At 42.3% G+C, this 12,641-nt stretch overlaps 1 protein-coding gene across 1 annotated transcript in view; it reads right to left on the minus strand.

Annotated features, from left to right (window-relative positions):
* Positions 1 to 1,185: 1,185 nt before the first annotated feature.
* The window catches only part of DNAL1 (dynein axonemal light chain 1), a 555,787-nt gene continuing 544,331 nt past the window's right edge, over positions 1,186 to 12,641 (minus strand). The window contains exon 8 of the mRNA XM_069638770.1: positions 1,186 to 2,923. Within this exon, the coding sequence (XP_069494871.1) occupies positions 2,877 to 2,923 (47 nt within the window). The 3' untranslated portion in view covers positions 1,186 to 2,876. The remainder of the gene's footprint in view (positions 2,924 to 12,641) is intronic.

The following is a 12,641-nucleotide window of genomic DNA, read 5'->3' on the forward strand; positions in this document are numbered from 1 at the left end:
CTCACAAAATTAAAAACAAAAGCACATGGTGCAATCAGAGTAATTAACTTAATTCAGCCAATGAAGACCAACTGCAAACTAACATGAAAATGTTAGGTTTTTTTCCTTCAAAATTTGACATCATTAAATCTGACAAATTACCAATGGGAAAGCCTAACTATATAAATCTCAGAATTTTGCAGAACAGTATTGTTGCCCAAATTATTGACATGTTTCTTCAAATTCTTAGTTCATTTATAATATCTTTCTGGAGATTCTAACACAAACCACTTTTCAAAGAAAACGCCAGCAGGGGGTATTGCAAGCTCAAAAGCAACCTTTACCATATGTAGTGAGGAAATAACCAGCAAGGATATATTTGTAATGTCCCCTGAAAGCCAAGAACAGATAATTAAAAGGAACATGTTCTATTTTGGTTTTAGTCTGTTTTTCAGACCTTTTCCAAAGGAAAACACTTCTGGTACATCCATTTGGTGTAAGACAAGACAAGCAGTTGATTTGAAAACTCGACAACCAAAATCTGACAAGTAAAGTAGCAAACCACTGAAAGGGAACCACGCTTTTTTCTACAATGTGTCCAAAACTGTGGGAGAAAGAGATAATCTGAGTGATTTTCCTTCCTATCTAAGGAAGACAAGTGGATTATCATGTAAACTTTTTATGCATTGCTTCATGTTGGATTCCTTGCATTCCAAGTGCTTTAATAATAGATTGTGAGTACCCAACGTTATGGCACCAAATTGTTCAACCTCTAAAGAATGAAGGATTGAGTTACCACTGCTGGAATAATTCAAGCAGGTGACTGCAGGTTACACACAGATTAAGGCACAAAGAAATTCATCATTTAGTTGCATTCTCATCAAATGTATCTGCCCGTAAAATGTTGGAGAGAAACGAAATAGAAGACACAGGCTCGTGCTGCCCGTTTAATTACTTTAAACAGTATATTCACTACAAAAATAAAATCATAAAAAAGGTTCTTTATGAAAGTATCAAATATTGAAATTGACCAAGAGAGCCCAAGTATTGCACTGTTGTGCTTTGGAGGTTCTGCACCATTGCTGTTAAAGTTCGACATGATCTTGTGTTTAACATGTTTTGAAGTGGACACATATCTTCAAGTGTATATGCATGCCCAACCTAGCCAATAAAAGAAAATATCAAATGGATGCACATACAAGTATCTTAATTGAGAACATTATACTTTTTATTGTATAAATATAAGAAACATAAAACGGTCAATTGTGCATTAGAACCTCAAGAGCTCTGCCTCTTACACTTTCAGTTGTTTCAGCTTACATTTCAGAATAGAAAAATCACATTTTGTTGCTAACAGATTTATGATTGGTCAGTGCTCTATGATACAGTACCTCTGTAGTGTATAGCTTTCGGCCATTTGGCCAATTACATAGTTTACATTTCATACATGTATTCTTTGCCACCAACATTACATTTTAAGAATTATTACCATCAACTGTATGTATAACAGGTCAGGTGGTTTACATAAGTGATCAGAATGCCATGATAGAAATAAATATAGACTATAGGTTTATATTAGGACTAAAGGTCTAAACTACATTATCAACAATATACAACCACGCTCAAAGTCTGTATTGGGCTTTTAATTCATACCTAAAAATCTATAGAAATAAATAGGAAATATAAAATAACAAAGAGATTTTTAAAGTAAACTGCGTTCAGAAATAAGCCTTATCATAAGATAATGTATTAGCTGTAAAGAGCAGAGTCTAGCCAGTCTTACAATATACTAATGATGTATGATATTGTCAGTTAACATTACATTTTTCCATCTCCGACCCTGCACACATCCCTGTCCTGCTCAACATGTTCATATTTGTGTGCTGCCAGTTCCTCTGCTCACAATGGCAGCTCCTTGTAGTGTCTCACATCCCAGTATTACCCTATATTAGGATGGCAGGTGCTGCTGCAAAGCCTTAACTGTTGTATTGGTCACTTCGGAGGAACACATGTGTTCTAATGTTTTGGGATTGTCAAGTAGCTGATTCTTCTTCTGGTATGCCTCTTAGATTCCCATTATGTTCTGCTGCTTACACTCTTCTCAGGAAAATGCAAAATTTCCTTTACTCGTCTAACCACATTTCCTTCCATGTCTAATCTCAAGAAATGCTTTGCGGAACTAGCATTCACATTTGATCATATTGACAAACGTGTGGGACATTTTATTCTAACAATGGTCATTTTGACGCAGTGCTTAGTTGGTGCACACCACAGGGGTGATTATTAGACCTGGGGAGGAATCAGTTGGTCATTACCTTAAACTGTAAGAAAAGGAAGCAAGGAGAGGAAACAGCTAGCTATTTCTGCCTTTTCAAATCATAGTTAAAATGTTGGCTTTGTATTCTTCCACGTTCATGCCCTTCCTAAGTGGAAATATGTGTAACAAACTAATTCTTAAATTATGCATTACCCTTTCATAACATTTTGCTAGAAATAGTTCAAGTGGATGCCAACTGTGTGTGCTTTGGACGAGAAACGTGGGCATCCAGATCGGGTCAGGGGTGTCCTGTGTCTTCTTGCTATATCATAAACAAATGAATTGTGACATAAGCCACAATCTAGTGTGTCACACACTGACTTCCTATTTCGCCGAAACACCCTGCAGTGCTAGCACAACATCTCATTTGTACGGATTCAAAAATAGCTTAACGGAAACTGCTATGTTAGCTCTATTCATATAATCTGGAGTATCTATTTCTGACCAGTCCCAGCTCCAACTCAGAAATTAGAGTTGGTAGGATCATTATAAAACATTTTTGCAAATATTTTTAGGAAACAGGTATACAAAAGGATTTCTATTTTTAACAAATAATTTAATGAAGACTAAAAGGTGTTCATTATTCTCCTTCACCTTCCTCCTCGTCCTGTTTAATAACTGGATTTCCTGAAACAAAAAACAAAGAACCATCAGAGACTCTGACCAGCAGGATTCCTGTACTGTACGTATCAATGTGGCATCAATTTGGAACAAAGAATAATTCAGACATAGATAAACAGGTTCAAATACAGGCACTGTGAAGGCATCATGAAGAAGGACACAACAACAGACTTACTGTTCAAACTAAATATATTTATTAACTGAAATGTCAGGTTGGTTGAAGGCCTAAATTGCCCTATGCTAACGTGGGATTTCCCTACCTGAACAAAACTAAAGAAAGTCTGAGTCAACGAGTTCAACTTAAATGTCTGTCTGTCCAAAACCTATTATTGCCTTCACAACTACAATTAACCAATGTGTAGGGATGTCAAAGTTAACAAATAGTTTTCAACTTAGAGTTCTGAGCCTTTTCCAGCTTGAAGCTTTATTTCAGCACTCCTTACCCCAAGCACAAGAGAGTTCCATGAAAAAGTCTTAGGATCACCTTTCTTAAGTTCAAGGTTTTATTGTTCAAAATCACTCCTCAGGGTTCCCTTCCCCAAGTTTCAAGTAACACAGTTCAAAACAAAAAGGGGTCTTGAGACTCCAGTCTCGAGACAACAGATATGGTTGTTTTCAGTCTCTGGGTTTCCTTCCCCAAGACTTCACTCATCTGCAGTGGTTTTATTAGGCTGTGGCTCGGTATACATCCCCATGCAAGACTCTCTGGTCTAGGTCTAGGCACAGTTGTTAGATGGCACGGTCCACCCATTACAGGTTGCGCAACCAGGGCCCCGGGACTCCTCAGCACACATGCAGGTTCCTTGGCACTTGCTCCTGTGCACCAAGTCACCTTCACTTAGTTCCTTGAATCAGCGTCTTGGCTTTGTGGGTATTTTCACACTTCTCCTTGTTAGCCTCGTGGCCCTGCCAGCATGTGTCACAAAGTTCCTACCAGTCTTTGGCCTTGCCGTACTGTATTAATTTACAAAGTTCACTGTTTGGCTTACAAAGTTCAATTTTTGGCTTTCTTCAGCCCTCAATGTGTTTGACTGTAAGATTTGAGTTAAATTGTTGTGAAACATATATTCAACAAATCTTCACAACATGCCTTTCAATGGGAAAATCCATTTATATTTCTCTTAAGAGGTTTCCCAACACTTCTTTAGTTCTTTTAGCAAACACAAACAATTTCTTGCGTAACCTTTCTTTTCCCTTTTCAGGTTTGTAACACGTTCTGTGAAAAGTCTTAATTGAATCACAATAGGAAATTTCATTTGCGAATATTATTATCTTCTTAAGACTTTATTTCGCTTTAACAATGGCTTGTCAGTATGGAGAAACTCATGTTTGGGGTTTACTGGCACAGACAATACCTTTGCTGATACTGTTGCTATCTATCTATCTATATCGCATGCAGAACTGTTTGGTGATTCCTGAGTCCCAGAAACTCACCAGCTCTTGGATGCACATGCAGCATCGCTGAACGATTCCTCCGCTTCCACTGCTACCACAGTGCTTAGGGGTATTCAGTCTGACCTCAAGACGTTCTGGCGTGGCTCTCACGCCGCGAGTCAACAAGCACCAGTCTTCAGGATTACGGGATCGGGCCACCTCAGCACGGCTTCCCGCTGCACAGACTCTGCATACAGGGTTAGAAGTTTTAAAGCCAGTCTCAAGACACTTCGTCTCAGCGTGCTCTGCTCTCCACTGTTCGTCACAGCTCCTCCTGGTCCTCTCATTCTATTGTACCTTACACAAAAAGGCTGCATGTGTGGATCACTAATCAACCTTACCTGACCACAATTAAAGGGACATGCCTGACCTTCATTGCTCTTAGCAGGCATCTTCCCAGTACTAGAGTGGTAAGAGCATAGTCTTCATTGCTCTTGGTCGTCTCTTCTTCGTCCCAGTACTGTCAAGTGTCAATTGTGGAGCAATGAGGTAAACTGGCCCACAAAAGCCCATACAGGTTGAGTGAGGGCTGGGTTGGTTGTCACTAGTGAAAGGGGGATACCGTGTCTCACCCAAGGGCACCCAGTTCCCAAGGATCCTCCATCCAACTGATCCTCCCTCGTTTCTCCGTTCCCCTCAACTCCCCCAGGGTCACGATCCGATAGCGATGGCCTTTCCCTGGCCACCTACAGAGAGAATCCAAGGGGTCCAGGAGTGAGAATACCCTCAGGTTTCTCACAGCGCCCAAACCAAACAGACGCATCCGAGTCATTGTTGCCATCAACATTTAAGTAGACAGAAGTGATGTTTGACTGCAAAGTTTTTCTCACATGCCTGGAAATCGAGAAAGGGGCAATTGCCATCACAAACGTCATGAAGAAAGCATATCCCAACTGGAAGGTGTCAAATCGGAGGTAGCCAGAAAAGTTACTGTTCAGTTATGACAGTACTTTGTTGTTAATCTCCTTCACATTTGGAACTTGCTGGATGACCAGCTTAACTAGAACTGTACACCTACATAAATCCTTGCATTTGCTTGTCATACAGTCAGTCCAGTATCTGTCTGCTCATATATATATTTTTTTACAAAACCTCAGTCTATTTCTTTACTTATCTACTTAAAAGTATTTTTGCTCTATAAGCAACAGAATGTTCTTGCTATACTTTGGCAGCTTTGCTGCTTCCATCACTGCTTAGCTTTACGCAATACACGTTTTGTAACATGCACTATAATACGAATGACCATCACAAGGCAAGCCTCCATTATTTTTTAAGTCGGCACCTGAACAAATCCTACCCTCTTTACATAGTCCTATCTGTAAATTCATGCAGAGTGCTATTTATGCATAATCCAGAAGAATCTAAGGACAGGTCAAGTTCTAAAAGAGACTGCCCTCATAGTACACACCCACTCGAGATCATGTATAGATGCAAGTGGACCAACTGCTGTACCATAGTTGGTCAAAGCCAGCAGTATGTTTAATAGGTTCTCCACTCAGGTTTTAAACCACAGTGTTCAAGACAACAGTTCAATTGAAACCTGAGCCCAATACATCAGCAGACATGAAATGCCTCTGGTACCTGGTGATAAATCGGACAACATGCTGGGGCCGTCTGTGGGGGAGAAAAAAAGAGCTGGTATTTCCTTGGCCAAAACTACCTTGGACAAATCTGTTAATAGTTTTTTCAGCATTTAGCTACATCTCGTGACCATCAGACGGATCCAACGGGCGCTGGCCAAATATCTTGTTAAAAAGATCAGAGTACTAGTTAATCAAGAGCCAATACTATAAGATCCTTTATAAATGCTCCAGCAAGACTTACAACACCTGTTCTGCATTTGTTGTTTATAGGGCCTTTATGACCTTTGCCCAAATCGATTAAGTAACCTTTTGATTGCTCCATGGTACCAGTTTCCTACAACATTAATAAGCGCACTCGATGTAGAGAAAACCATTGACTATTTTGAGATCTAAGGTGTTCTGTTGCATTGAAAGAGAAGAGATTTGGGAAATGTTCTTTATAACTTCTCAAAACCTAGGATACTCACCAGTTGAGCAATATTTTATCTTGTAGAAATGGCCAGGGCAACAGGCAATACTCTCCTCTATCTTAACAGTTATTGCTAGCATAATATGAAAAGCGAGAACGTAGGGGTGGAAATCAGGACAGTAAAGAATGTGAGATGGCTTTACAAAGAGGATGTTGTCATGCATATATCATATCTTACAATACTTTGACCACCTATACTTCAGGTTTGCAGAACAACTGGACCAGGTCTGAACTCCTCCTAATATCTAGGAATGATCTACCAAGATCTGACATAAGGGGCAATGACAAAGTTGATGCATCAAGCCCCCTGCCTACAGCATTCCTACCACAGAAACATACAAACGCATGCTGTGCTAAGTGAGCCAGTCACATGAGCCCAGAGTCCTGCAATTCATACATGGCCTTGCAGCACGTAAGAAACTGACAACAATTCTATATGCAAAGCAAATGGTGCTAAAATTGCTGCCACTGGTTTAGGCTAGGTCGCCATACAATGTGAGAATGGACACCACTCACAGATGCTCAGTGTAGGAACACATGCACTACACATAAAATGAATTGCCCCTCTCCCAGATGAAATCCTGGTAGAGCACAGGTGTCTGCCGGGTCATACCTTACTCACACAGGTCTAAAAATGTTGATGGAGCAGGAGAGATAGCAATGTCTGTGCTGTGGATCAAATGATGCAGAAATTGCTCATATGCCAAAGTTTGCCCAGTGCTGAATCAACATTTTCAAATTGTTTTTGAACATCAAACCCACATCGCTTAGCATGCCCAAGACTTTTGACTGACTGTTTCCTCTCCCTAGTCTTTAGCACACATTGAATATTAAGCTTTTGAACAGGGTAATGGAAGCAGGGTGTTATGGGGAAAGTGGTACTATGGAGTAGGAGCTGAGTCTGTCTACTGTAGGGCACCTTCTACTTTCTCCCATGTCCTTTCTCTACAGAGTGGTGAAGGATGAGATCATTTAAAATTATTTGGTGGCAGAATAGACTAATCCAAACATGGAAACTAAAAATGTTCTTCAGAACAGACTGGCCAAACTTTGCATGCACCTAAGCAGTAATGCTTACAAACAATATGTGGGTAGTATATGTAGTTGCTCTACAAAAACATATGTCCAGAAAGTCAACGATGTAAAGAATACATGATAAAACAAGAGAAAGACCTCTAAGCCTGTAGCAAACGCCAATTAATCTAGCTATTGTGGCATTGGAAGCATGTATGCCAGGGTATCCGCCAATGAAAGTTTACTTCAGCATAACTAAATCTAAGAGCTGTAGGCACATCCATAGTTACTTCTGAATCTGAGGCTCGATCGTAAAAACACAGACAGAAACATTTTCTGATGAATTTGAAAATCTGAAAAAACTCAAAAAGAAAAAAGGATGAGTCCTTAAAAACAACCTTCTCCCTGAGAAATACGGTTTATAAGGGTCTGCAATTCACGTACACTTTACGTGGATGTCAAATCTACCAAAAATGTAGTCCTCCATGTGGCCAATTTACAAGTCAGAAGTAGCCATGGTTTCAAATGTTTGTTAAAAAGAAACTTCAATACTACATTTAGATCCTATTTAAAATGTGTACAGATAAAGCAAGCCATTCACATTTATGTTTTCAGTAAGTTTCCAAAAGATTCTAGAACTCAAATAGGAACTTCAGCATACGTCTTCTTCTTCACCTTTGGAAGCCAAATGTGATACGAAAGTAAGGAAATGGTGATATACAATAATCACCTTTTGAAGAGCCCATCAGCACATTTTGAACCATGTACACTCGTACAAGGATGTATTGAGGTCCTTCTTAGCTGTCTGAACAACCTTTAGAGTTCCTAAAGGAAGATGGTGTGTCAAAGTTAATTCTTAAGTAACCTGACCACTATGCAAGACCATTTAAACATTAAAGGAAGGGTGAAGAAACTGACCGATCCCCTCCTCCCCCCCCACTCCCCACACACACAACTGTTGCTAAATGAGCTTTGTAAATATAGGTTGAACTGAGGTTTCCTTCTGAGACAGCTGATAAGGAGCAATTAGTATAATAATGTAATGTTAAATGGTCTTGTGTAGCACACAACTCTGCCGTCTTGTCAGCCTCGTGGTGAGTGATTCTGCAAAAATAAAAAATAACCGAGGGTGAGGGTCTAGTGGGGTAGGGGAAGAAGCAGGAGTGATACCAGTGGTGAAGATGAGCGCAGGCCAGAAGTACCAGAGTCCTGTATGCTGGTATGGTTTTGTGCAGTTTGTGGCATTAACCCTTAAGCAAATGTGTGATCAGGAGGGGAGAACCTAAGATCTATGGACAGTGCTGGGACACCGGTAAAGCCGCTGGTGTGGAGTGGGGAGGGCTATAAGATAGAGTTAAATATGTTATGTTAACGGGCATTTGTATAGCATCTTTCACCACTGGTATGGTCTTAACGCGCTGTAATTTGAACGCCCTCGTGGACTGGAGTCCAGGTCAGTGGAGATAGTCAGAGCAGTAAATAGTCTGTGTATTCACTCTGTATGTTTGCAGCTAGACCGAAATTCCGTGGTGAATATGAATTATAATATTGGAAGTAGTGTTCAGGGTATGTGATACAGGTAGTATGTGTGCAGATAGGTCGAATTCTTATGGAGGTAGCTGCATTCTAGTGGGGCTGGTGCTAGCATATGAGATTATGTGTGCAGCTGGACCGAATTTATCATGGGGGATAGCTGCATTCTAAAGGTTGTTGCTGTGTGCAAGGTGGTATATAATTATGTGTGCAGCTAGACCAAATTGATTGTGGGGGATAGCTGCATTGTAGCATTGTAAGTGCTCTGTGGAGAGTCAGAGTAGTAGGAGATATGTGCGAGTATCTGGAGTTGGAAGAGGATTCCCTCTCCCCGGCTGCCCTCCGGTTCCTACCAAATTAACTATGCTTCCCTTTATAGGCGTCCGGTGCGTCAGGAAACCTCTAGGTATAGTATGAACTACACTCTACCTGCCATCCACTCACAAAGGTGAAAAGTAGTTTTAGGCTAACTTGCACAAACAGGCGAAAATGCAATATTAGGCTACCCTATTAATTCAGGAGAAATGCAGTTTAGGGTGACGAGCACATTCATGCAGGATGGGTAATTTGGCTGCCTTACTCTGTCGGGCAAAGCGCAGTTCTAGGCTGGCTAACACAGTCAGGCGAGATGTGAAATTAGGCCAACCTACTCTATCAGGCGATATGCAGTTCTAGGACAACTGGCATGAAGAGGGCAAATGCGACAATAGGCTAACTGGCACCATAAGGCAAATGCCATGTTAGGTCAACTCTCACAGTTTGGCAAAGTACAAACAACCAGACACACAGCCATGGGGGAATACACCAAGATTCGGAAAAGCACCTAGATCTGTGACACAGCAGTGGGAGAATGCACGCAGATTTGAACACACAGCCGTGGAAAAATGACCCACATTTGAAACACAAGACTGTGGGAGAATGCACACAGATTTGAAGAACACAGCAGTGGAAGAATGCACCCTACTTCGAGATACACAGCAGTGGGTGAGTGCACCTAGATTTGACACATTCAAAACACACAGCAGTGGACAAATGCACTTAAGAGTAAAAACACACAGCAGTGGGAGAAAGTACAGACTCGAGACGCACAGCAGCAGAAAAAAAGATGCTCCTAGAGTGGAAAAATGCACCTGGCTTTGAAACTCACATCTTATAAACAGTGTAATAAAACCACCCAGATTAAAAGTTTAGCAGCACAGCGAAATGCCAGTCTGCACAGTTAGGTCAGATGCGAGAAGGCCTAAATGAAGGGTTTCCTGGGGCCCAGCAATGGCTGCACCCCCCGTCCACATCATGAGCTGAGCTTGTCCGAACATCACCGATATACAGAGCATAGTACATTGCCAAACTTATAAAGTGTGGTACAGAGCCATACATGGTTAAATGCTGCTGGGCCCAGGGTTCCTTGCCCCAGGCATATCTGCCTGTTATAGTGGGATCTTTGCCTTTCCCTGGCCATGGATAGTTGGCCGTGGGGGAGAATGGCTTCACAGAGGGTCAAGTCAAAAGGGTTCTTAAGCACCCTTTAGGGGAAGAGCCAGGTCTTGAGTGCTTTTTGGAACACCATGCAGTCTTGCATGTGTCGAATGAGGGTGGAGGGGGGCAGAGGCCTCCAGATTGTTGGCGCCAGGGTTTAGCCGCCAATCCTGGCTGATTTGAAGGGGGGCCACAAATAGGAGGGCAGTGCTTGATCTCAGGTGTCGGCTTGGAAGGTAGGGCATAATCTTATCTTGTAGGTACTCTGGCCGGTTTTGTGCATGGTCCGGTGAGCAATGTACAGGATTTTGAATGTGGCTTGTCGGCCAATCGGGAACCAGTGTAGTGTGCAGAGTGCAGGTCTAATGTGATCCCTTTGTCCGAGGGCAAGGAGGAGCCTGCCTGCTGAGTTCTGGACTCTTTGGCGTTTGTTTCGGTAGGCAGGTGCATATAGGTAGTTGGCATAGTCAAATTGAGACATGACAATGCACATAATTGCTGTCAGTCTATGGGATTAGGTGAGATAAGGAAAGATGCATCTCAGTGGGCCTCATTACGAGGTGGGCGCAAAGGGATACCGGGCACTGTTAAGGACATCAGTGCCAGTAATCCCTTTGTGCCCTATTCTGAGGTCCCTTAGCGGGTCCCTTCCTTAATGCCTGGTTTTACCAGGCGTTATGGACTGGGCCCGTTAAGGGACTTCAGTGCTAATTACGGTACCGCAATTTGCGGTACCGTTATTAGCGCCTTCCCCATTGTGCCCTATGGGGGCTGAAATGGGAATGGGGAATGGCTTTTTCAATGGGGACTTACCGGTCCCGCAAAGGTCGGAATAGACCGGTAAGTCCCCATTGAACGAGGGCGGACTCGGTACCGGTATTGGAGGTAGTCATGGCGCTAATAGCGCCATGACTACCTCCAACCTCGTAATGAAGCCCAGTAGCTTGAGATACATTGTTAATGTGGTAGGACAGGGTTAGGTGTGAGTGCATTGTGCAGTAGAGGGTTTTGACTGAGGAGCAGGTAATAGAGGGAGGACCGAGGGAGGGTGGTGCGGGATAGGCATTGTATCAAGAGAGACACAGACTCAAAAGTAACAGTTTGAAAACCTTTATCATCAAACTTTGTGGGGTTGGTGTAACGCCTACCTGGCCCCAACTCTAAGGGGATTGTTCCCTCAACTGATGCTTCTAAAAGCTGCTGATGTCCACAAGTCCAAAACCAAATTTCCTCTGTGTCCAAACCTATGCTTGCTGTCACTCTTGAACAAAATGTGGTAGGAGATTTTCTTAAAGGAAAAATAGTGACTCATAAAAAGGAAATATAAACCACAGCTGGTTTCAGGTAGTCTTACCAATAGGTGTAGTTCTGCCAGTTCAAAATAGGCCAACTCAAAACGGTTGCCCTTGGAACCTTCAACATAGGACTCTTGCTGTAAATCAATAGAGTTCACAATGTCCCTGGGTCTCTTGGGGTTCCCTTCCCCCAAGCTTCGATCCTTCCAGTTCCAAACAAAAAAAAAAACACAGTTCCTGTTAGACCTCTCAGGGCCCTCTTCCCCAAGCCTAGGCCCCTCTTTACGAAGTTCAACAATGTCTTTAGTGGGCCTCTTAGGGTTCGCTTCCCCAAGCCTAGGTGCCTCTTTACGAAGTTAACAAAGAATTCCTCTTGCCAGGGTGTACTTTTCAATGTGAACTATACATTGAAAAGTACACCCTGGCAAGAGGAATTCTTTGTTTGTTAACTTCGTAAAGAGGCACCTATCATGGAGGTAGTATCAGAGACTTTCGAGAACGCCAGGCTCTTTGCTCCTGCCAGGCGTGACCACTCTGATCTCTCAACCCCTCTCCTTTTCTGTACTGGTCTTCCTCTTAGCTCCTCCTGATAGGTGCCTCTTGCACCCCTTTTTACTTCATCTGTATTTCTTTTACACTCTTCCTGTTTTATCTTGCACACTTGCACCTTCCTCTTGCTTTGCTTTCTTCTGGTTGCGCCTCTTGCACACGTCTCACTTTGTTGTGCACACTTGCACCTTTTCCTTTTTCCTTTCAGGTCGCTTGCACCCCTTTCTTATTTTTGGGCAGCTCGCACCCTCTCTTGCTTTCGGGTTGCTTGCACTTTGCATGTTGTTTCTATGGGTAATCCTCATTGCTCCAGATCGCCTCCTTCCTCCAAAGTACTTATTGGAAATTGGGAGGGGGAGATGTCGTGTAAT

This window comes from Ambystoma mexicanum, chromosome 14, assembly GCF_040938575.1.
Source record: "Ambystoma mexicanum isolate Mex_15411 chromosome 14, UKY_AmexF1_1, whole genome shotgun sequence".
Taxonomy (NCBI): Eukaryota; Metazoa; Chordata; class Amphibia; order Caudata; family Ambystomatidae; genus Ambystoma; species Ambystoma mexicanum.